The sequence below is a fragment of the Musca domestica genome, unplaced genomic scaffold, assembly GCF_030504385.1.
Source record: "Musca domestica strain aabys unplaced genomic scaffold, Musca_domestica.polishedcontigs.V.1.1 19, whole genome shotgun sequence".
In the NCBI taxonomy this organism is placed as follows: Eukaryota; Metazoa; Arthropoda; class Insecta; order Diptera; family Muscidae; genus Musca; species Musca domestica.
In genome coordinates, this window is record NW_026712245.1 from 13,450,175 (window position 1) to 13,477,361 (window position 27,187).

Below are 27,187 nucleotides of genomic sequence, written 5' to 3' on the forward strand. Positions count from 1 at the left end.
AGAAAATAGTTTTATATAAAAGTATCTGAATTCAAACGTATACCACTTTAAACTTCAAACCGACCGTTTGGATAATGCTGTTAAACTTTTCAAAAAACCATAAAGTAGGTGTGTCTGTTATATGGAGGCCACACCAAAACCGGAACCTATATAGACAATTTCATACTACAAGGATTGTTATCTACCAAATCTTCTTAATTTCCAATTTAAAAAAAAATTGTGAAACAATTTAGTGACTAGGAGTATCAAAATACCGAATATCAGTGGGTATCGTCATAAATGCCTATAGAAAAACGTGGACCTAAATATTAAATATGGGGGTTATACCAAAACGTGGACCGATATATGTAAATTTCATACCAACCATCCTAGACACAATACAAATTCTTCTGCGAAATTCAACTAATGGCAGATAGACGTACATCGTTAAATCGACATAGGATTTTATGCTGATCATGAATATATACATATACTTCATGGTGTCTACGACGAATATTTAGGGATGTTCCTTTTTGAACGAATTTTGCTCCCACTCTAAAACGAGAAAAGCTTGTTCGACCTTATTTGAGAAATGCTAAAAAAAGGAGTATGCCCTCTCCAAGGAGTGCTCCCGCTCAACATCGAGCGAGTTTCACTCTTTATTTCAATTTTAGCAGGTTATCTGAGGTCAGGTTTTTATTCCACAGTCTGCCTTTAAGTTTAAATTTGTGTACTAATTATAATCTTTAACAATAAAAACAAATAGATGTGAAATGATTTGCAAATATTCATCCCAATATCATTTATTCATTTCAGAAAGTCATCACTGTGGATGAGGGTATCATATGGTCGGCCCTTCCCGATACTAGCCTTGGCTAACTTGTCCGAGTCCAAGTTCGATCACCAATTGAATATAACATAATTTCTGATTCACTCAATACTTACAAATTAAAATGCACATCTGCCATATTTGGCCTATATTTGATGGCTTCTAACAGCACTTCCTCGGCTTCTTTGTAGCGAGCCAAGGAACTAAGGACACTTCCTAAATTGCCAAGAGCTGAAAAAGATATGAATACACGTCAAAGGGAAACTTTTATGCAGTTGTATAGCTTTTGCAGGAGATGGGATACCTACCTTTAGGTGGATTTATTTGCACAGCACTGCGATACAAACTCTCTTCATCTCTCCAATCCAGGTTTCGCCTCACAGTTCTGGCACTCAGCGCGAAGAGTAGAACAAATAGGCTGGCCAGAATCATTTGCCGGTTTCGCGGACACTTGCTGGAGTGGAATCGGTCAAAGAGTTTAGTAACGCCAAACCCAATCAGAAGACAGAATCCCACACTTGGTAGGTAGAGCAGGCGTTCGGCTACTACAAAGCCCACGTAAAAGAAGAGATTTGTGGCAGGTAGGAAGGGCAGGGTGAGAAATGCCATGGCCATCAGTAGAATGCTGGCGTTCGCACATTTGGGAGTCATGTGCGACAAGAGATAATCTTCGTGCGACTGCAGCGTGGACCAGGATGGTGTTCGGTGCGACGATAAGACTGAACTGGAGGACTTCGACGACTGTGAGCTGCAGGTGGAGGTGGAGGAAGCACTGCTATCAGAACTCTTGTTACTTGCCGTCGTAGAATTACTACAACTGCTGCTGCTGCGGGAACTGCGTGACGACACCACGCAGGAGATGGCCTTGTGTAGCGCAAAACTAAAAAGTTGTGGTGTCCCAACGGAACCACTGGAAGACATTAACTGGTGACAGCAGCACTCGCTGCGGTATACATTCGATGAGCTTAGTGTCAATATACTGTTGTTGTTGTTATTGTTATTATTTAAGACCCTGCACGAGGTGCAGTGGTGCAGGGAACTCAATTCCAATTTGCAGTCGCCGCAGACCGCCTGCTGTGGCGAGGATATGCCGAGGAGTTTTTGTTTTAAATAGGAGCAGCAGGTTGCGCCACTGTGAGAGGGTGAAGTTTGGGAGTACGGTGCCCTCATAATGTAATAATTATCACATTGTTCCGAAGCTGGCGGTACCGCACCTGCGGTGTGGCACTGCACTTGTTTGCAATACTTTCGCTTGGTTCGTGACTTACGCAAACTTTGTGGTTTCAGGTGGTATGTAGTGTCACTGTACGCACTGCCTGCTAATAGCAGCGATTGCTGCTGGCCAGATTGGAGGCGTTTGTGTCGATTCAGTAAAGTGCAGTAGCTGCGCCATGCGGTCAGCGTCAGTGCCCCGTAGAAGCCTACACTCAACATATTGCGGCCATCCCAGACACTGGTGATTCGGGGGATGGCATTCATGCCCCAATCAAAACTAAGCACTTGTGGGTTCAGCAACAGTTTGAAATTGAATACGGGCAGATAGAGAAATGTCAGGAAGCGTGTCCACATCGAATTTGTTTTTGCGATGGGGTTGTCAGCAGTCGAGAATAAAGTCTGAGGTCGCGGTATAACCGCCAAACGGCAGTAAACACAGCCGACTAAAATTGATCCCAGCACACAGAGACTACGTAGGCGATGTTTGTCCTTCAGGCCAGCCAGTCCTCGTATGACGTCGAAAATTCCACACACTGCCAACGCCGTTATGGCTGTCTCTTTGAATAGAAGTGCTGCAATGGACGTCAGTATGGTTAATCCTAAGGCCAGCCATTGCATGGGGTCGCCTTTCTCCCGCCACGCTATGTGACGCATATATGTCAGGAAAGCCACTAAATAGCAAACACACGCGGCTAAATCAGCTCTGCCAACGATGCCGGCCACAGCTTCAGTGTGTATGGGGTGTGCAGCGAAAAGGGCTCCCGTCGCAAAAACACCCCACACTGAGGAGAGAAAATGACGAGCCAGCTTCACCACCAAGCCAGTGGCTAGGCAGTGCAGCAGATTGTTCACCAGATGGAAGCCCCATGGATTGTAGCCACTGAGGAGGAAGTTCAGTCGAAATGTAAGGACGCACAGTGGCCGATAGGAGCCGTGTGAACCGCTATCTGTTAGCGGTGTGCCCCAGTAGTCGTGCAGGAAAACACTTTGCCATGGCGTTGTACCTGAGACATCCGTGTTGGCTAGAATTGCACGTCTGCAAGGAAGAGAAAGACGAAAGAACAATTAGTTAACATAAACAGCAACAATAACAAACATCTCAACCTGTTGATGACCCATTGTTGCTCATCGCTCGTACCGTTATATGACATAAGACCGAGTTTGTAAAACAAACAGGTTACGACGCTAAGGCCAACTATGCTGATGCCATCCAGTATTAATTAAAAGGCTATGCCCTTAGTTTGGACAGTAACGGTAATTGAAGTCCAGAGACGTCTCAAACAAATGGAAGGGTATTCATTAAAGCTAAATGAATGACAGCCATATGACCATGTGCCAACCCATAACCTGGACTTCAGGCGAAGACCAAATAATTGTGAATAATTTTTAGTTTTTGTTTAAATAATAAAACGTGGGACGCTACAGTCCACCTCCTCGTAGCCAACTACAACTTGAGTATTCTTGATGCTTGCTTTGTGTTACCAATGGAGTTCCCCAGAGACCAATTTAATTTTCCACTGACGACATTTATTAACTCGAAGCGTTGGATAGCAGCTTATTAATTGCCAAACGTAACACTAAACTTCCGTGGAATTGGACATTCGCATGAACACACAAACAAACCCCCGAGATCCATGTAACTCAGACATACATTTAACATTTCCACCACCTTCGCAATTTCCCATTTGAGACGAATGTGCGGGCAATGTCAGTGCTCTACATTGGTGGTGCGTTTGTATGTGTGTCCAGGTGGCATGAGATTCTTGATCAGAATACCTAAACCAAATGCTCACCAAGGGGGAGTGGGGGTGAATACATCTCTGGTGCTGCAACAGTTTACTTAGTTGATTAATTGTCGATTTGTTCTAAAGTTACGATGTCGCGTTCAAACGACGTATTTGCGTATCTCCAAGTATTATGAAATCGGTGAAAAGTAGAGAGCGGGAAGAGAGGTTACGGTTGCCCTACGTCAGTTTACATTGCAATTCCACAACATGGAAGAGTCCTTTGTTCGAATAAAACACCTGGCGCCACACAACATTTACTACCTATTGGGGCAGACCCACACCCAACCACACCAACACATCTGGTGTTCCATCTTCCTGGGCTGTGAAGCTCACGTTACTAATTAAATGGACAGGAGAACAGCTCACAAATGGCTGGATACCATGTAGTCACATTTCGTGGCTGCATGGTTGTGAATGGGAAATGTCATTTCGTTCGCCCGCCCACTATCCAGCTGCCAATACCGCTGTTGTCGGTGTTGGCAACAGCAGTATTTGTTGTAGTTTATTTTAAATGAGCAACTTTATGCCTTATTAATTCTGAAATATTGAAAAATTCTAAAGTATAATGGGAAATTTATGGCAAGGCCCTGTGGTTGGGGAACACGAAGCACACCAGCCGTTTCCGATTTGATTAATGTTGTCTCCAATAGCCGTTCACGGTTAATGGGTGTGTTTCACTTATTGTTGTTAACCGAATTCAATAAAGTTCTGATTTAATGGATCGTTCGACGTGCTGCTTGACTTTTCACCTCGAAGAACATTTTAAAGTAAATGTAAATGTTTACTTTGATGGTCTGCCATCCACAGAGAGAAGGAGACGTTGCGGTTTCATTCATTAAGATGGCGTTTTTCGTGGGATATCGCCCAACGCCAAAAGTCAAAGTAATTATGACAGGAAAATTCTCTAGAACTTGAAGTTGTTTATGTATTGAGATATACAACGTTTAGGAGTGAGATTGCAGAACGTTGGAGTGGCAAATTTACACTTTAGATGATGGCGTAGTTCGTTGTTGAACGTTCAGAACTATTTTCTACAATGCAATGTAGACTGTCCGATATTTGTATTATTTGGCTTATAAGGATCTCTAATTACTTTTAAGTGTTTAAAGTCTGAATGTAACAGGCACATGGATCCTTTATATGGTAGATATCCAAAATCCAATTTTTAAAGATTACTTATAGCCTTAAAATTTTCATGACGAATTCCTCATACACATTCCTAATAATAATATAAAATATTCCATACTAATAATAGCGTTTCATACTAATCATATAAAATGTAATCAGATTCAGTTCAGTTAAAAATGAATAGAGAGAGACTAACAAAGTTAAATAATTTCAACATTAGAAAAACATTCTGAATATGTTCAATTGGGACATTCAGAATTTGGAAACATTTTTTTTCTTTGTTTAAACTTTTTGAGCGATTCTATTAGTTTGGCCGTCTCATAGTAGGAAAGGTTGATATTTGCCCCGGGTATTAGGAAAAGCAATTTTTCGCTTATTGTCCAGAAATTTTAGCAAAATTCGCAAAAATAAAAATTAAGTTTTATTTTGCTAAATGTAATTAGACCAACGTGTCTTGACAACAAGCGAAGAGAACCGGATTCTTATTCTATGAAACGTATTTTCGTTATTATAATTTTTAATTTGACATTTCTTTCTTCGAATGAAATCATTTCATAACTTCTCTTTCGAGTTGATCTCTTAATGACCTAAGGAAATGGCATTGAAATCTTTCCACGTTTCCTTAGAACAAGAATTGGCCTCTAGAGGGTCTTACCATCCCACCTGCTTGTATGTTTCGTGACTAAACAGCACATTTTCCATATGTTCTGAATGTAGCACCATCACAAATTTTCGTAGGTGATATTTTAAAGGATTATAAAATTCAATTTTTGTATTGCATATTTTAATGCATCCCCTCTTTCTTTATAGAATCGCTTGTTGTGGGATGTTATCTCTTTACATTTCTTACAAAGCATTGTTTGGAACTGTAGGCTCTACGTTAAGAAAGCAACAACAACTCAATTTCTCTTCTTATTATTGAAGTTCTTGGCAAATCCAGTTCTCCTTCTGTCGTTGACTGTTGCTGGTATTGTTGTTGTTGTGTTTCCCTTTATTTCGGCTATGGCAGAGTATTTACTCATGTAGTCTTACCCCTCACACGGCTTTTCGAAATATGTATGTTTGTATGTCTTTGTACAACACCATCTCACACTCATCGGCAACAGCATTGTCCTCATCATCATCACCATCATCATTAGCATCCATCCAATGTGCGTTGCCATCGTCGTAAATACAATTACGGCAATGATCATCCTCATTGTGTGTCGGGTATTCTCCGCATCGCCAGCGCCGTTGTGTAGCCCTGTGCTCGGTGATAATACTGCTGATGAGGCTGTGGTCTATATGGCATTTTGTATTATTCTTCCTGAAAGTCTTTAACCAAACTTTTATAGTCTTCCTTTGTACACGGCACTTCCGTTCGGTTGCCTTGCCTTGCACACGTATGCGTGAGCTAGTGTTCTGGAGTGTGTTATCATTAACACCAGCAGGAGCAACACTGAATTTACCCGTTTCGTTTACTTATTCATTCATTCATCCATTCGTTCATTCGGCGCCATTCGTGGAGCGGTGTTTCTGAGTGATTTTGTACTTTTGTAAGCAGAGCATTGCTACAATCAGAGGACCTGTTCGCGTTACGATGTCGTTGTTAATGTAGAGTAGAGCAGAGGACAGGACAGAAGAGACGAAACATTATCGCCATCACTGTCATCATCGTTATTGCCATCAGCATTTGCACGACTATGGAATCAAGCAGATACAACAACAAGTGTTGCTCATTGTATTTGTCATAGCCTTTACTGTCGGCATTGCTCGGGCCGTGATGGTATGTCGTAGGTAAACGCAAGTTGTACGGCGACATTGAATGTGAGCATTTTCGTCGTCATCATCATCATCGTCATCACCATCATCGTTGTTATTATCTCTGCATACAGGCATGAAGTTCATACGTGTGTGTGTGTGTATATATGTGAAAGGTGGTAGAAAAGCAACAACATATACAAAGGGAACATTGACAACAACACCAATAATAGTAGCATCAAGGTGTTTATGTATGTCGCTGCGTCGTGCTCCCAAGAAAATTGGTATCTACTCACGCACTCTCCTCTAAAGCACAGATATACAAAGTGTGCGTGTGTATGCTTACCTAACATCACGTTGTGTGACAATTTAGCTTGACTTTAACAACGATGCCACAGCCACCCCCACCACCACCGACGCTTCAAATTGTGCAAGTGTTGGCTGCCTTTCGTAGAAATATCGCATATTTACGGTGGCTTTACTAAATGCTCCGACATAAATACTCACTCGCATACATTCACGTACATACACATGTATCTAGGCATATGTGTATGGCAAAGGAAAGAGTGGGCCGGCGACCTATAACCGTTACTTCCGCCGCCACTTTGAGCTCTGGGGAATATTCGAATTTGTGCCCTACACATTTGCATGGGAAATTTAGCGCTGTTCTGAAATCAATACACGTACAGAGGGTGTGCGCCATACGGCATACAGAGCAGTACTAGCCATTGCCGCCGTGGCGGTATCCCAGAGGCCGTTCTGAATGTTTCTTCCCCGAATAGACAATGAATGACAAGGCGAGTGTTGAAGCTCATGCATATACAAATCTCTCATTCTCCTGCCAGAATTCGCGCGAAGACTTGCAAGACCGGCATCAGCTTGTGTATGAATTAAATCCCTGGAATTTGAATGCCTTGTATTTCTGTCTGTCTGCCCGTCTGACTGCCAGCCTTGCTCCTGTCAGTCTGAATTTCAGTTTATTTTGTTTGGCTGATTTCAATTTTCTACGTTGAAGGCACGAGTTGCAAAACGTTCTCTTTTTGGTTTTTCTCAACCATTAACCAACATATTCGGTGGCCACCTCTCTGAATTGTACGTGTGAATGTGCGAAGTTACGTTTTTTTTTTTTTGTGAAACAGACATGAAACAAATAATGAGTATGCATAGACCTTTTAAAGCCCGATCCAGATCCTATGTACGTACATCTGTCGTGTTGAAACTAAAACGAAAGCACACAACTGTTTCGGGTTCCACTTTGTGTTCGAAAGAAGAAAATAAAGTGTGGCAAGTGGAAGCGTAGGTAACTGAAAAAAACCCCGACAGCTATGAAAAAATATTCTTTCAATGACGATGGATTCAATGGTGGTTGGTAAGTGGACAGAGAACTAAGACAGAGAAGTGTGGGAAAAATTAAACCATTACGTTAAACACTTTCGGTTTTACTTAAACGCCTCTTTGTAGCTTCATAAACAGTTTTGCCGCTTTGCTCTGTGCAATAACTGGAAATTTGTGTTAATGTTACACTAAACCTCTTTAAGGTATTGTGAGGTACTCAAATATTCGTAAGTGGGCCATATTTGGGGATTTATGATCATGTGTGTATTGAGTACTAATTCGTAGATATGTATGTGTACACTTTTCTAATGTAGTTCGTAGATATGTGTAGGTACATTTTTTAAGGTAGAACAGATCTCGTCTAAAAGTATTTGCAAAGAAAACCCCCTTCGTCATGGCTATTTATTTCGAAACTCTTGGTCTAAGAAAAGGCCGCTGGCTAATTCCAATTCTTAATTGCATTGTTTTGAAAATTTATATATATATACATTACTATGACAATTACAGCCTTAAGACGAAATGGTCTTTGAAGAAGCAGAAGAAATTGTGAAATATGTTATGAAGCTTAGTAATTGTGACTTTTAAAACTCTACAGGTAATAAAGAAATCAAGTCAGTATTCGGTAATATTAGATGTAACATTTTTGTAAAAATCACAGAGGATGATTAATATTTTATACTTAATCTCAAATTACCACAAGCGATTAAACCTTTGTTTTAAATCGTTTCCAATGTCCCTAAATAATGTGAAAGGAACATTTTATGTATTAGATAAATCCCAAATGGACTAGGTCATATCAGAATACCTCATGGAAGTTAGATAGATAATTTCGAAACGTACAGGTTATTTTTTTATTACGTTTCGATTAAACATTTATTGGGCCATTTCATAAATTTGATACACTTAGAAAATCGATACTTTGAAATGTTGCATCAACATCAACACTTGATTTGTTGCAAGATAAAAATGCTTCAGACATGGTCAAATATCTTAGTAAGACAACACTATTTAGTCTAATCTATTTAGTTTAACATCCCTTACCAAGCGTAAATCTTCCTAATCAGGCAAAGTTACATCAGAGAGCTTAAAACCTGAGATCGAATTTTTGTTCTATGAAAACACGAAATTAATTTTTTTCTTTATTAAATTTTTCATTTCACATTTGTCGCCTTAATAAAATGGTTTTCATAGAACAAGAATGGAGCACCTGTGTTTTGTTTTTTTAAAAAAGCCGTTGTTGATTGTCGTTCTACCTTCACTCCCTGTAACCAGTAAAGAAGGCTGCTGTATATGAATTGTATGGAATGATTTCTCAGATGATAAATATATGGGCATTAGCTATTAAAATTAGCTAGATAAATTTTCAACAACCTTGTTTCTGTCAAAAACTCTTATCATTTGCTTAGGTTTACCACTTTTTCGACGTATGTATGATACGTCGGAAAAGTATGTCAGACCATCTATGCATATTAGAGATATATGTTTATTTAATTTTCCAAGGAAATATATCCTTTCTGGATTCAAAGGTTACAATATGAAATGAAAACAACCAACGGTATAACATCCACTTCAATTTCCTTATGACGTTTGCGTTTCACTTTAATATGCCTCTAATCATTGGCGTTGTTTACCTCACTTTCTACATTTTAAAAAGCATTCAAGAAGCAGATGAAATAATAATGATCGCCTTTATGTTCAAACTTTTTTATTTTGTTCATTCTGCGCTCTTTCATGGCGAATGACCAACGGAAATTATAGGCCGTAACAACTTTCTATCGAAGTAATAATTTTAATGCCAATTTAGAATTACTTTGACCAGTCAACGCATTTAGGTTTGATGTTGATTGCTTAGCTCTGTCATTTCTTCTGCTGCTGTTGCTTTGTCTCAATAAATCGAGATAAGCAAATTACATTTGCGGCAATAAGAGTTGTTGCAAACAAATTTACTACGACAGCCCATTCTTCTCATGGCGTCTCAGTGAATCGTGGCTGAACAATAGGGATATCCTATACAGATAAGAACTTCAGCTGGTATTATACAGAATTACTGCTACGTAACTATGCCAAGTCGTTTTTTCTTTAATTTCTCAAAGATGATATTTAATATTTTCCATAATTCTACACACAATTGTTTAGCATTTCAGACATATATATTTTTGGAGTTAGATTCTGTGTGGACTCACTCCATTCATGAATGGAAAAACCGAAACGCCTGGCAAAAAACTTTCCTTCATCTTCCTTCCATTTGGGATTTACGACGAGTACATTGTTATTTGCAAGTCATGTTTATGTTTATACCCAAATTTACTGCAGCTTGGCTGTGATACAACAACATTGTATTGTTGTTACACTGGTTATGATTACGTGAATTTGAATGGGTTGGTGAGGCTGGTTGTGTGGGATGGTATGGGGTGGTGTGGAACGAACGAACGAACGGTTCTTCAAATAGAACTTGTTGTTCGGCCAACATATCTCGTAGCTTTAGATTTGGTTGGATTTATGTTTGTTTGTGTTTGCGTACTTTGTCGAAACAATAACAAACAATGTTTCCCATTCCCTTTGAATGTATAAATCATTTTCAGAAATCCTCCCGAATGATTCTTGGTATAAATGGGGGAGGGGGTGGGGAATAGACTCATAGCCTACGGCGAATAATTTTTATTAATTTCCTTAACATACCTGTCGTCGTATACAAATCCAGAATTTAAGGTGTTCAGGTAAAGGACGAATGCCAGAGCACAACAGCCCAAACTAGTGTAGTCCATGCTGAAACGAAAAAAATGAAAATGTTTACATTTATTTAGTAAAGTTATAGAAAAGTAAATTTTGTTAGTTAAACTTTAACTTTAATATAATTACATCAATCTCGGATTGTCTCCAAAAAGTAAAAGCATGGCATAGTAACGGTCAAAAACTTTTACTAAAACCTCTAAAATAATTAAAATTATACCAGAGTTTATAACATCATTATGATACTGCAAGTCCTAATATATCTTTTGTGTAAAACATGACCCTTTTTCAGACAAGTCTTCTTGAGAACAATTCACTCAAATTTGTTATACAGAAAAAAGGCTTTTAAAATGTTTATTCAAACAATTTCAAATATTGTAACAGGCAATACCGATTTTACAATCAGATTCCATATACCTTTAGCAATACCGTGCTTAAAATTGTTATAAAATTTATTGACATGGGAAGTGACAATCCGTCAATTAGCTACTTCGGCTGCTGTATATCCATTAAAAAAAATATTCTTAGAAAATGTGGGTATTTGTTTTTGTGAATGTTTGTTCATTAGCTTCGTTTGAACGGAATAGAAGTGAATAACAAATTATGTTGGTTGTCAGTTACAAGTGTTGACACATTCCCAATTACAACAATTAACTTATTTCAGAAACTTGTTAAATATTTATTCAAATTGAAAAGTGAACCCATCTGTCATGGTTTGTAACGATGATCGACGAGGAAATGAGTGAATGTCTTGAGCTAACATAAAATAATGTTCCACTATTTTCCATAGCATCAATACATGTTTTTTTATGCTTTCCACCATTCTATGGAGGGTATATTAGCTTTGTCATTCCGTTTGTAACCCCTCGAAATATTCATGATAGACCTTACAAAGTAAATATACAGGGTGAGCTGAAAAAACTGCTACCAACTTGAGACTATTGTCATTTCTATTTCACTCGTCCGACAGCTGTTAAAATTATTCCAGTGACAGCTCATTATTTTGTTTACAAGCGTACAAAATCATTTTGGTGAGAATTTTCCAGAAAAAAAGTTATTCGTGATGGAATTTAAGCGTGATAGTGTGAATTCTTTATATTTGGCTGGAAAACCACAAGTGATTATCATTAGAGCACTCCAGCATTTAAATGTGAATAGATCTTTTGCGTCTAGTACCATCGATAGTTGCCGTGATACTGGTAGCGTAGCCCGAAGTCTAGGAAGTGGATGGAAGAAAACAGCAACATCAGCAGAAATGTTTCGAAAGTTAAAGAAGCGATTTGATCGAAACCCGCCTCGCAGTGGCCGAAATATGGCTCGTGAGCTGAACATATCGCAATATTCCATTCGGCAAATATTGAAAAATGAGCTCGGGGTAAAGCCCCAACAAGTGCAAAAACTTACACCGGATTAGAAAGAAAACAGACTCAAAAGAGCTAAAGAGTTGCTTCGCTTGGCCGAAAATGGTGAACTGCCGAATTTGGTTTTCTCCGATGAGAAAACATTCGTTGTCCAGAAGTTTGTAAGCAAACAAAATGAACGCTTTTACTTGCCAAAGAGGTCAGCTGAAAATGTACACCATCGGTTTGCCACCAAAACTCAAGCGCCGGCCATGGTGATGGCATGGGCCGGCATTATCAACCGTGGCATCAGAAGAAATTCCGAATATTATCGCGAAAATAGGCACTCCAACAGGGCTCAGCACGTGCCACCCAAAAATGGTTACAAAATCAGGTTTCTTGCTTCATTTCCTGCGGACAATGGCCACCAAATTTCCGGATACCAATCCGTTGGGCTATTGTGTTTAGAGCATTTTGGAAAGCAAGGTTGGCACTAAAAAATACCAAATACCATATTTCTTAATGGGTACTACAGCCTATGATAAACAATAACTTATGCACCTATCCACGTCTTCATATAGCCCCCGTATACAGGTCATCATTCAACGGGTATTTTGTCAAATCAAACAGATCTATTATTTCAAGTTCCTTCCAAATGGTAGGAGGATAGGAACTTATCTGCTTGATTGCCCTTGCTCCTTGCATCCCTATATTGTTTTGTCTATAACTGAAGAAGTACCATTAGTTCAAAGAAAAATATTTTTAAAATATGTCCCACAAGGAAAAGGATTTGTATTAAAAGCGTATGTGTTTTACCTTAGTAATAACCCTATTCATTGTACCACATAAAAATTATTTTACCCAACAATTTCAGAAGTTTTCAAAAATCATAATGCTCCCTAAATTTATTTTTCTGCTCCTATTTAAATCTACCAGAATGTATCCGAAAGTGCAGCATACCGCAACACAACATATTGTCTGCAAAACAGCGATGTAATTTTTCGCATTTGTTCTGTGTTATGATTTGCATAACATTTGCGAGTGAGGCGAACAAAAGTTTACTTTGTTGGAGTTTAGCTGCCGCTCAACCAAAAATGAAGTTTTTTTTTTGAATTTTTAGCAATGTGGGATGAGCAAAATGTTGACAGAGTTCTTGTGTCTACTACATACTTTTGAAAGTAATGATGCCATAAGTATCGCCATAGTGGGCGTGGTACCAACAAAGTTTTTGTGTGTTATTTAGAAAACAAACAATAATATTCTCAGTATTAACCACACATTAAAGATTTCATTTTCTCATTCATGGTTTGAATCGCCCTAATCTTTGCCATAAGATTGTCGATGGTTTGAAGGTAAAATTGGCCGGATGTGGAAGCAGGAACTGGTTTTTAACTCTCACTTGAATTTGATTTAGACCATACTATTCTAGTTTACAATAAATCCAATCGTGTACCCAACTGAATGTTACCTCCCATTTATCCAGACCATATCACATTTACCGCACACACAAAAGGGACTTCACCTCTGCCGTTTACCTGCCCCGAAAAGTATATTATTTTCATTTCCGTTTGGATGATAGCTCCGAATCCAAATGGAGAACAAAACTATACTGGTAGTTGTTTGCGGAAAACAGAACTCTTTACTGCAATGCCCGCCCTCTGTGGTGGGTGGCTCTTAAATAGCATCACAGCCCATACAAGGAATGAAGCACTAGACAACTATTACTTTGGCGAGGCATTTACCGCGGTGTTAGCGGTGCAGACAGCATTTGCACCTGATTGCATTACATGGCATTCTGCCGAATCTCCTCCCACCCGTTGCAAACGGCACAAGTTCACAAGTTTCACGTGTATTGTTCTGCTGCTTTCGGCTGGAGTTGTTGACATAAGTTGATTTCCGTTTATATCGTCAATGGTGTGGGACTCTAGTTCTTGTTTTTTTGCGACTGCGAGTGCGATGACGACGACGACGACCTTTTTGGAGTTCGAGGAAGTGTCTTCCTTTCATTTTTGGCTATCGTTGTTGTTGTTGTTGTTTAGTTTGTTTATAGGTAGATTTCCTTTCCGATACAATAAAGCCAAGAAGCAGACGGAAACAGCCATTGAAACTGTTTGGTGTTGACCCACAAAGCGAGTAGAATTTAATTCGCTGCTGTTATATTTTTTGACATTTCGAGGTTAATGTTTCCGCATCCGGTTAAAGGTGTTTTTTGGCTCACTCTGTTTCGATATCATGACTGTGGCCTCACCGTGCCAAAATAGCTCGTTTTTTGTTTTTCTTACATAAAGGACGAAATAAGATAGGGGATAGTAGAAGGTAGGTAAGGTCGGGATGGGATCGGAGATGTGTGGGTGTTTTTTTTTTGTTTTAAAGCAAGTTTATGGCGTACTCAGTTCTTATGTTTCCGTTACATTGTACAATATTTTTGGCCAAGAACAACTTTAATAAATACAGTTTCGTTTGAACTTTGGCAAAGTATAGCCCACGCAGAATCAAATTAACTTAATTTGGGGCCTTTTTAAATTAGTATGATTATTTTTAAAAACGTGTAGTCATATTGATCGAAGAAAGAGTAATTTTTTACCCTCCATCATTCTACGGAGGGTATATAAACTTGGTCGTTGAAGTTGCCGTCAAATTATATGTATATTCTTGATCAGCGTGAAATTTTAAGTCAATTTGGCGATGCCCGTCTGTCTGTCTGTCTGTAAAAATGACTATAGATTCTACCTTATTTTATCTAGAGTGTTAAAATTTGGCACAAAGATTTATATTATATGGATGCTGATTGGTATTGAAAATGGATCCACTTTTTGGTATGGATCCCATATAAAGATACCTCCAGATTTTCGGCATTTTGAATGTATCTGCCACAATTTCCAACCAAATTACATGATATAATGGGTTTGGCTGTTTGGGTTATTTTTTCATTTTAATTAAAACGGATTAGTATGCAAAGTTAACATATCATTCATTATATCATTTTACTTCGATAAACATAGTGGTGAAGGTTAAAAAAAGTAAAGCCTTTTTTATTTGTTATACCCTACACTACAAGGTGGTCAGGGTATTATGTCTTCGTGCATTTGTTTGTAACAGGCAAAAGGAAACGAGATAGATCCATAGTTCCTTTTGATGATCTGCATAGAATCACTTTCTGGGTTGATTTAAGCTGTCAGTCCGTCTGTCTGTCTATGTATTCTTGTGAACAAAATGCAGGTCGCATTTATTATCCGATTGAAATGAAATTTTCCAAACAACATTTGTTTGGCCCAAGGACGAACCCTATTGAAATTGTAGATAATCGGTAAAAATTTATATATCTTCGTCCGATTTGCCTTTTATTGTGCACCAAACGTATAATATCAACCGAATAGTATGGAATTTTGCACATACAACCAAATTAGGGCTGAAAATAAGTATGCGAAATCCGATTTCCGATTTGTCATATTTGTTTTCCACAGCCGTAATATGCGCTCCGTAACAACGATATTCAGGGAAGTATATCAAATACAGCTCAGAAATACCTTTGCTAAATTTTATCCAGATCGGTTCAGATTTGGATATAGCTCCCATATAAATCTTTATCTGATTTCAAATTAATTTTGCACCAAATGGGCAATACAAATTCGAATTTAAAAGATACAAATGCTTCGGCATATTTAGTCCTTTGAATTTTAAATTATAATTATATTAATTATAATCATAGGTTGAATTCTCCCATAAAAACTTTTAATTGTTATGTGGAGCTCAACTAAATTAGCAAAGTGGTGTATGGTGTCATAAAATCGGCCCCGCCCGACTTTAGGACTTTCTTTACTGGTTTTTAAATTGTGTTGTTAAATAAAAATTAAATAATTTCTACTTAAAGTGTTATTTGTAGGTATGTCGTCTACATAACATTGCGTCAGAAAATTTTGACTTTATTTTGTTGGTTACTTTTGAAAAGAAAAATATTACATTTCTGATATGATCATAATGTAATATATTCGAGAGAATGATTATTTCCTATGCATAACCTGAAAGCCGCACATTTGCAGTCGATCTAGTCATATCCGTTTGCATGACAGAAAAAGGTAAACATTTGCAAAAATAGGATATATCTTATATTAGTGTAGCGAGTGTCCCATGAATTTCAATCCTCGCACATCCTAATATTTATATGTACGAACATGGACAATATCAGTTCACTTCTGCTGGGGCTTCCCTCACAAATTACCAATATTTTAAATAATCTAAAATCCATTAAAATTTAAAAGGAATTTAAAAAGTTTACACAACATTTGTATTTATGTATACAGTCATAAGTTAAGGGTAGATATCGGTCAGCCAAACCTAACGATATGTTAAAAAACACGACCCTTAATAACTCGCAATTGATGTGTATAAGTGTTTTTTGAAAATTGAATTATTGATTTTCTGTCAATATCCTATTCCCAATTGGCTCTAATTAATTTCTCATTATATTTTTCCAGGTTTGGAAGTGATTTTCGCTGTCGACCTTTCTGGAGATATGATCGTTTTAAACCACTAATAGGGCTATTAAAACAACGCATAGCAACATGTATCTTCGAATTCAGATAACGCGTTCATAACGAAGAAAGGTGCGATTGCCTGTGCGTGGTAAATATTTTTCATTTTTAAATCACCACTAAATTAAAAAGTTAAATGTTTTGGTTCCGAATGATTTAAAATATTTCATTATATAAAATTGTCCCAATCTGGAAGTATGGCCTTGCTGGTATTTTCTATTGTACATTTCTTTTTGTTTCGTTAAAGGCACAGCAAAAGAAAGACAACCAACAGACAAACCTCCCTACCATCCTGTTACACCCTTGTCCAACCAAGTTGTCTACCCACCGCTGTTCACAAATGTATCTTATTCTCAAAGGCGACGACAGCAGCCTAGCCGGGGCTGTGAGTGATTGTTATAGTTGGTAGGACAATGTCATTTCCTTTTCTTATTTTGCCATTAAGACCTAATTACAAAATTTTTATCTATTTTTGTGTTGCGTTTTCTTTAATTACGTTACATTCATTACATCATTATGGCGGTGAGTTACATTAAAAACAACAGTAGCAGCATCAGCCGCCAACAAAAACAACAAGGTCTAACTTTACAACCACCTCCGCTAGACACGAGACGTTAGGGTGGTAGGGAAATTTCAGGAGTTGTGATGTCCGGTATGGCGCTATGATGATGTACCGATCATAATTACCTCTCGTGTACTTATATCATTTCCGAGAGAGAGCACAACCTTATTAAGAAAAACAGAACAACTTCCGAGTCTGTGTTTATTCTGATTGCTGAAACCATTCCTGTTCAATTCAAAGAGACTGAGTAAACATGATTTGGGTTCTTGAAGGATCCACATACGTAGAGAGTTTCTACACTTCTTACTTCACTGTCTCTTGTGTGTTTTGCTTAGTGCAGGACTTTTGTGGCGATGTGTGTAGTTTCGAACAAAGTGTCCTTGTTACATATTCTAGAATTACAATTTCCTGTGCACTGACCTACATAAATTTTTGATTTTAATTTGCTTCGTGTACGTATTTGTCTGTATGCACACAATGTCGTATTGTACCTTGTACTCTACTCGGATGCATGTATGTATGTACGTTTGTATGCTGCTATATATAGACTACACAGCATTTCTGGCATTGTCTATTGCTTCGCATTTGCTAGTTTTCCGGGGCCAATAGTTGTGTTCTGTGTGTTTGCTGTTGTTGTTTTTTGCTGATTTCAATTTTTAAGTTGTATTGATTCCTCCCTTCCAGTGAATGAATGCTATGTGCTGCTCTGACCAAATACAAAATTGTTTCAGCTTCCTATTCCCTCCTTTGTCTGAAACCTCAGTTTGATGTGGTCTCTCTGTTGTCGGTATTGATTAAAATGGAAGCCGAAAAATAAAGAAAACGAATATTTCATGGCTTGCAAGTTCTTTGATGGAAAATACCTCAGCTAGGCCATGGCATGGTACATCCTGGCCATCTGTGATTATGCAAAACATTTTAAATTTCGACAGATGTTACGCTTTTAATGTAAAATACTGGATTTCGTATTGTAATTAGAGGTAGCCTCCGGGTGGCACATGTGACAGTACATAGCCGTCGAAGTGAATAAATTGGCAACGGACAATCGAAATTGATGAATAGACAGAAAAAAATCTATTTAAGAAATTTTAAAATATTTTAGAAATTTAAAGTTTAATTTAGGTAGAGGTTTATTATTCCTGTAGATATAATTTAAAAAACATTCCTTAGGAAGCCTAAAATCTGCATTTTTGAAAAAGGGACCGATAGATGTAAAAATGTTGTGCTCCTTAATGTGAGCTTTTTGAAATGTCATTTTCTAGCTGTCCAATATCTTATGTCATTCCTTTCCCATACATATCTGATAGACAATCGTACACTAGTCTGCTAAGTTATATTCGAAATTGTGCCATAAATATGACCATACACACATACACTGGGCAAAACTACAAGCATAACTATTCATGCATTTTATTCCTTTAATAAAATTAAGTAATTAACCCTGACAGTGCTGGCGTCGTGGTGGTGGTGGTGGTGGCGGACCTTGGAAAAGTAAGGCAATTATTTGATCATTGTGTTTGCTATGAACACACGTGTGTGTTTCTTAGCCAACATACACTCACGCATAAAGCCGTATTTATTATTCCGTTGCTCGAAATATAAATTTTTACGCCTTTTCTATGTTTTTATAATAAATTGGGGGCCACATTGGTGTATTGGCTTCGGCACACCGATAAACGTCACCCTTTGTATTCTCGTTGAATGAGAATGCGAATGTAATTTCGATCCACAACCACAAGGAAATGGCCATAGATTTTGTTTATGGCCCACTCACACAAGCAACAGTGCAGATTGGCATTACTCTATGGCTGGCCATTGTGTACTTCTGGCCAACTTGCTGTAACGACTGAAGGTTAATTTCCACACTTACCCCGTCGGAAATGTTATGACCGACCGAAATGGTATTCATTACTTAAACGAAACAATCAATAGACAATTTGTGCCAAAAGAGAAGTAAACACAAATACATTCGACGTTACACACACACACACACTCACACGTACATACACAAACATTGTTTTATGGCAGAATGTTAAATACAAGGAAAATAAATTTTGGGAATGGTTGTTTTCTTTTTTAACGCTTCCATTAGTGCGCCCATTAAAGTCGAACAACGACAAAGTTGGCTTTTTCTTATTTCGAGCCGTTTTCCTTTCCACGGTGCCGGGTTCAACGATGACCGAGGTTGATTTTGGGGATCTAATTACGAAAACGAAAAAAAACTTCGGTAATGATTTATGTTTTGGGGCAACTACCAGTCAATAACAAATTAAAGACACTTTAATTTTATTTTCTCAACTGGGCGTAGACGGCGGCATAGAGAAGGGGACACAACTACACAAACCCATTTGTTTATTTGGGTTTCGGTTTGTGAACGGAACACATGCATATGGCCCCATATGGCCAAACGCCGTATAAAGCAAATGAAAATATTCATATTTAATGTTCCCGAAGAAGATAATTGGAAAAGTTTTCTGCTCCAAAAGAAAAAGTTTGCTGTGGTTTAAGAGGTATCTTAATGATGAGCAAATGTTAATGTATTAGTTGAACGCGTTAATGAGAATCTGCTATTAGGCACACTCCAGCCTTGGGGCCACAAGACCTGCTACCTGAGCGCCGACGATAAAAGTGCAAGGGCCATGTCTAACGTTGAATTGTATGAATGCCAACGCTTTTAATCTGCCCTGGATTTTATTGCCTGCAATTCTCTGAACATCAAATTTAATCTGACTTCCCTTTCAAAGAACGTTCATCCACTGCCCGTGGCCGTAATCCTCTTTTAGAATTTTCATGATGCACCGACTGCATTTTATTTTCTCATAACCACCACCACTTGTCTGGCTGAGGTCAATGCTATTCATTTCGTTTTCATTGAGATATTTGCATACAGCATTTCTTTGCTCCTGAGTAGGATCTCACTCAAGAGGAAGGGGAAATGCATACTCGTGTGTGTATGTGTGGACGTTAAGCAGCTCTCAAGTAAAACTTTGCGGTCAAGAGCTATTAAAATTTCTGATTTAAAGCACAAATGTGGAAGGTGAGTTTGGGTAATTTGGACAAATGAAATTCAGTTTTCTTACAATTTTCTTTTTATATGCTTAGCTTAGACCCACCACTGTATGTATGAGTGTATGGACGTATGTTTTTATGTACATATGTAACAACTCGGCAGACAGTCTCTTTGTTATGTTCAACATAACAGAATAGAAGCACCAAAAGCACTAGTCAAAGTTATGTAAGTATTCATATTTTATGACGAGACAGCAAATTTTTGGCGTACCCAGAAAGCAGATACTTTATTGCAAAATTACAGATTGCAGAATGACATTTTAATATCAATAATGAATGCACTCAATCTATCTTACCTATAAAATTATCTCTTTTTCTCTTCTCTTTTTTCAAGTTGTTTAACAGCATAAAACATTTTATTCATTATTTTATATATACAATTTATTATATTTTTATTCATTATTTTATATATACATATTATTATATTTTTTTATTTTTTTATATATTTATATATTATTTTTAACCCCATGTGTTTTTAAATATATATTTTATTCCTACATAATATGGAGGAAGGGATTCGAAAGATGATACAAAATTAGCTATGATAAGATTCCATAATTAGTTCGACATGAGATATAAATAAAACGAAAAAATTTGAAATGTCTTACATCAGGCTATTACTAACGAAGTTATATGACCTTGACATTAGTTGTTTGACTTTTATTTTGATGTAGATGTTTTCATTGATTCTGGAAAAATGGATTATTAAAATCATTTGCCATCTTTACATTTTTAAGACACGAAATTCGTTGTGTTTTAATTAAGTAATTTATTGTGAAGACAATTGCAGGCAATGACGTTTTATTTTAAAATCTACAGTCGGTTGTATACTCTCGCTCACCGACATGGACATAGTGTTCATAGATTCATTAAATCTCCCACTCAGGCGCCACCGAGGACGTGACCTTGTTTTGGCTTTCAACACAATGTCTGCACCTTCCATCCTTGCTGCCCTTCCTTCCTTTCTCCCTGCCAGTGACAATGCACGGGGGAGTAAATAAAATATATAATTAGGCCATAATTGAATGACAACCACTTAGCGAATAACTCAATTAAATTTTTGTTTTACTCCTGAATAAGTTCAATTAGGACACAAGTTAGGCTAGAGAGTAAACAGGCTGCAGTATCTGGTGTATCTGTGTGAAATTCTGTTTACGCTGTTTTCGTGTGATGAAATATTTAACGAGGCCTGTAATTACATTGGGTGGTCGTTTTTCTCCGTTGGCTATGTTTGTTTTTTTCTGTTTTTAATTATTACAGAATATATACATGTGTGTATGAGTTATATTAATGCTGACAGAATATTAGAAAATAAGTGGGTTAATATTGGTTGACAGTTGAAACAAGTCTATGTAGCCGAACTCAGTTCAACACTCCGAGAAAGCAAAATATAAGTAACTATAATAATATGGCATGGAGTATACAATATATAAAGATTTATGAAACGCATCAACAGTAAAATCTAAACTTATGACTACTTTTCCAAAACTGTTCGACATTATTAGTCTTTAATTTGGGGAAGAGTGTCTTCAAATCAATGCATAGACTCAGATATATAATTCTCATTAACTGTTAATCGTACTTCACATCGGTAAATTCACATAGGCGATACATTCGAATATTGTTAAAGTCAAATTTTAATGAATTTCTACTTATGCTCGAAGTCTAGTTCTTTTGAGAAATTATATTATTGCTTAATTTATTGGTAACGTTTTAAATATCCTTTGTATTATGTTTTATTCGTATAGCAGAGGTCCCATGCCTAGCAACTGCTACGCAATTCCACATTTTGCGTTGCTCATACGCTATGCGGGACCTTATATGTATTTAATATTTATCTTTTCAAGTGTCAAATAAATATTTTTGTGTCAGGTAAACAAATAAACACATTTCACTTGTGCTTGTAAAAATGCATCTGCAATTGTTAAACACATGCACACACATGCAGTTACAACTCGCCGTGGCATGAATATTTATAAATAAAAATATAATGCACCCCGCTTCGTCAATCCGTTAACACGGCGACGCATTGTTGACTGATTGCATTACACATGCAATGGCAAGGGGTTATATCTGCAAAGAGGTCGATGTGTAACTTCTGTGTCTGTGGATGAGACGAGGGTAGCAATCCTTCTTCTTATGCAGAAGTTCTGAAAATAATTAAATCTTTTTGCCACCGAAAATCGCTCTGAATTAAAAATTATCAAAAAAATGGTATTTATTTTAATATATTAAATTTCATGTTGCGTAACTTCAAAACTATCAGCCCATCGTCCTTCTTGATCCCACTCTTGTTCTTTCCTCATTAAAATAGTTAGTTGTCAAAAAACTCCGATGCTGATGCAGGCCATTGTTAAAGTTTCTATCAAACGATGAGCCACTGGCGTAAATAAACCTATCAATGCCGTTGCTGTTTTCCATTTTCCATGAAGCCCAGCCAATAAGTCGAACAAATGAACGAAACCTTAAACGACGATGACAGCATGCGTGGCAAAAACAATGTTGGTTGCATTTGCGGTCTATTTCGCAGAGTCACCGAATTGGACTGGCTTTATCAATTGCCTGGTCTGGTCGTTAATATCAATGATGGCTGTACCTGCCGCCGTCATCATCAACAAAATGAAAACCATAGAATTTTAACAATTATTGGCCAGTGTGTCTCTGTCTGTGTGTGTGTGGGTGAGTGAGTGGGAGAGATCATGACTCAGATGGATATCGGGCCATGGACAGGAATATTTTTGTTTAGTTATCATGTGACGTCTGGATTAAATAGTAAGCTGAACAACACTGCCTTAAGGCTATTACAACAGAAAGATGACGCCTGCACTGGCGATAAAATGACAAACCGCAGAAATAATTAAAAACTTTACACGGCCACAAAAGCATTCAGTGAGCAGGACATTTGCATTATCTGCCAGCTTTCCACATCTGCGAAATGTTTGTATTTTTTCCACGAAATATCATTAAAACTCGGTTGTAAGGACAACGTGCTGAAAATTAAAATAAAATAAAAAATAAAAATGGTGCACCCGTTGTCTGAATTGTGGGTGAACATTTTTTGAAATATCGAAAAAGTACGCTTTGTGCTCTGTTGCCGGAACTTGTTCGCGTTGCTGCAAACGACTGCTCTGCTGGCTGCCGTCTGACTAGGTGTCCTGCTAGAAATGTATGTTGCAAACTCGGTGTCGTCCGAAATCCAATTAAATCAAAAGTTACGCAAAGTGATAAGTCACGTTGTACGTCACATGACTGCAGAGTCGAGTCGAATGCACACGGACGACACATGGTCAAGCAAAGCAACGAATTGGCGAAATCGATGGTGACAACAAAACGTGAAAACGTAACCGAAGATAAAAGGTCGAAGAAAAAGGGCACAGAATCAAATCGTAAAAGGTTAAAGGCGATGATAAGTGAATGGTATAGTTTTAAAAAACGGTGAATTAGGCCTGTCGGATGATAATTAAAATTCATGTTAGGCTGTACTTGTTTGACGGAATAGCTCCTTGACGTTTTAATATAAGACTCAGACAAAATAGAAAAAATCTTAAATAGAGAAATAATGGAAAATATCATCAAACATTCCAGTACAGTTGAATTATGTAATTGGCCAAGATAAAAATCTGAATTTAAATATATATATGACTTGAAGAAGTCAATGTCACCATCGTTTGTCCAAAATAATAATTTCCTGCAAACACACACACACACACATCTTCTAGTTACTATGTTTCGAAACTCCATTCAGTTGTGGCTACTTTGTGCCATTTCATCTCTTAACTCTGGCCACTGGTGACGACAGCGCCTGCACTTGCTTTCTCCATCGTCATTTGCATCCATTTCATTGCGAAACATGCGAGTATAGCAGACATTTGCAACAGCTTGCAATTTCATGTTGTCGTTCGTCTTCTTTCTTTGTCAAAGTTGTGGAATATTTTATAGCAATTGAAAAAAAAAAAAAAAACACAATCAGTGACAAATACATGTTTGAATGTAAGTGGTATGGCCGAGCCGGGCTTCTTATTTTCCAATGTGGAGTCGTACATTTGAGCGCGTATTAGTTCCTTGTGGTATTTCCCAATTTTGGGCGAACTTTGCCCTCAGAATCCTTAATGTGCAAATGTGCAAGTGTAAATGGCCACGGACCTGAAACCATGCAACTAACCAAACTACAGACCAAATAGGAAACCAAAACAGGTCGTAAAAAAGAAAAACCAACTATTTGAAAATTCAGCTCAGTTTCTCAAAAAGTAGACTTTGGAGTATAGATGTTGAAAGTTGAAATAGCCAAACGCAACCAGAGTGTGATGGGGGCCAAGGGGCGGGGGGCAGTGAAAAGTTGGCCGAAAGACCTGACTTTTCCCATAATGATGCCGGATATGGTCATCTTGCCCACTAATGACTTTTGTTAGTGACTCATGCATTTGCAACGGCCATGCTCGTGCTACGTTCCCGCAAAATTCTTTGTTCGCCACTGGTAACTGCTGTTGCTGAATTGCCAGTTTGTGTTGGTGGTGGTGTTGGTATTTTTGCAGTCTGTTTCTCGGTGTTGTTGCTTAAGCTGACTTGTGGATGGAAAACTTTCTCCTAACGATTGCGCTAGATTTCTGCTTTGGGAAAAGACGTGTAAGAAAACTCAACAAACAATTTGTGTGGAAAGTTAATTTCACAAGATTTGTGATGATTATTTTCCATTTTCTTTTTCAGTGAAAAAGTTGGATAGCATTTTTCATTACAGGAAATGCATACGTATTATACGTGTAGTATTTGGGTGTCAAAATCCAAAATAATGTTCTTTAAAATTATATCATAGCCTAAAAAGTATATACGAGGGGCGGTCACATCGTACGCCCGCTCTGCAAATGTTGAACTAAAAAAAGTAAGGATTGACTGTTGTTCATACCATCAACCTATCAAACAACGGTGTCATTACTTCATAGCCTAGTTTTCTGTCATTAGAAGCGTTTGACCCTTAATTTTACTTAAAGCGCATCGTTTTATTTTCTATCGTGAGCTGATATTTTCTTTGAATATTTATGAACGAAAGAAAGTGTCTGCCCGAACATGTCTAATGAACTTAGAGTGGAATTACACCAAGACAACAACATCTCTCTTTAAGGAGCATTTTTCGAAAACGGGGAGGCGGAAGGTATGGATATCATAAAGAGGTTTTCACATCACAATGTAATGCCGCAGTAAGTACATAGCAAATTTTGTCAGATATATCGCCCACCCACTGCCAACCGAAGCACGACACAACGTATTAGTAAGCGCTTTAACGTAACAGCCAACAATCACGGCCTCCCTTTGTGCCGTTATTACCTTAGCCTCGGAGGCCGTGCTTTGTCGCCGGTACTATTTGTTTTTTTGAGCACATCTCGCGTCCTTGCAGTTCAAACAAATTCAAGGTATATCATATAGAGGCGAACGCGTGCATGTCTGTGTTGGCACACATTCTCGCATACATGTGTACGTACCTACATTAAAAGTAATCATATGTTACATAATGTTGGAGGGATTACGTGACACATTTTTATCATTTGATGACATTTCTTCGTTGTGCCTTTTCACAGACGTTCACATGTGGCGGTATCTGCTGGAAACAGACTTTAAAGTCTAAGGTATAGCCACAAAACAAAAAAGGACTCGGGCCCAGAGTGTTGTGAAAATGGCAGATGTGTTGAACAGCATGAGATTCACGGTGTTCAATCTGTGGTTGTTGGTGTAGTTATCGTTGTCATTTCAATGTTGTAGTTGTTGTACTTGTATGTGCAATACATGAAAAATAAATACCTTTATATAAAAGGAGAGACATGTCGAAGGATGTACAACGTCAGCAAGCACGATAAGGTGAGGTTTTAAGTAGGGCTGAGTAGCTGAACTTGTTTACCAGTGCCATTTTACCCGAGCCCAATTACCCGACAAGGACTCAGTGTGGAAAAAGTAAATTTCAATTTTGGATTACGAAGTGTGAACTATTTTTGATTTTCGAAAACTGTAGATGACCTAAATAGCTGTATGTATGAGGTGCCCATATAATGAGGACTTCCATCTACACTAGCCTGTGCCAGACTCATAAAGGTTTGTATGCAATATTTTGCATTTTTTTATTACCCGTTGCAAGCATACACCCTAACATGCCACCTACATTCGTGGAAGCAAACGACAAAAGGTGTTCCACAGAAAAGGCAATTTGATTGGTGTTCTTCTTGATTGGAGTCCCAACAGCTTCGCGTATGTTCCCAAAGCCCAAGTATCTGTGATGCAGTAAATGGGGCCACCGTTTGTATTCAAAAGAATACAAACTGTTCGTGGCATGTCTCTGAAGGAGTTTGGCTTCAGATGCTTCCACACAGCGCAACCGTTTTTTTTTTTTTTGTATAAAGTGCCCCTTCTTCTCCTCCCCTCTTAATGACATTCCGCTTATCACAACATTTGTGTTGACGTACATTTTGTTACGGAATTTCAACAACCTGCGGCAAGTTTGAATTTCCTTGGACTGCTTCGAAGTATATACTGATGGATAGATAGTTAGATGGGTTTGTTGACACAAACACGGCGATGATGCTGCTGACGGAAGGTGAATGGTGGATATATATATATCAAATATTGGAATGGCGGAATTTCTTGCTCGTCGAGTGTTTCCTTTGTGACTGCATTACTGCTGTTGAGAGTATTAAAAGCATTTATAATGATATTGAAATATGGAACAATGTTTTACCCTTAGAGGGGGGATGTTTGGGAATGTTCCAGATATATAATCGCATTTTCGGTTTAAGATTCTGATGTGACGCTTTGGCATTCGGTCTTTAAATAGGTCAGGTATAAATCTGTTGCAAAGCACAGAATATAGAATAAAAACTGTTAATTTGGATGCCATCGCCGTGATAGTTTTGAGCTCAAAACACTTAGCATTTACAATGTCTTTGGAAATAATTTGGTCA

General features: G+C 37.9%; 1 protein-coding gene across 2 annotated transcripts in view; it reads right to left on the minus strand.

The window, feature by feature from the left end:
* LOC101893859 (protein O-mannosyl-transferase TMTC2) overlaps positions 1–27,187 on the minus strand; it is an 84,859-nt gene that overhangs the window by 9,474 nt on the left and 48,198 nt on the right. For both annotated transcript variants that reach the window (XM_011293816.3, XM_011293815.3), the window contains 3 exons: positions 10,693–10,779; positions 1,117–3,059; positions 925–1,039 (listed from right to left, as the gene is read on the minus strand). In XM_011293816.3, coding sequence (XP_011292118.1) covers positions 925–1,039; positions 1,117–3,059; positions 10,693–10,778 — 2,144 coding nt within the window. In that variant the 5' untranslated portion in view covers position 10,779. The remainder of the gene's footprint in view (positions 1–924; positions 1,040–1,116; positions 3,060–10,692; positions 10,780–27,187) is intronic.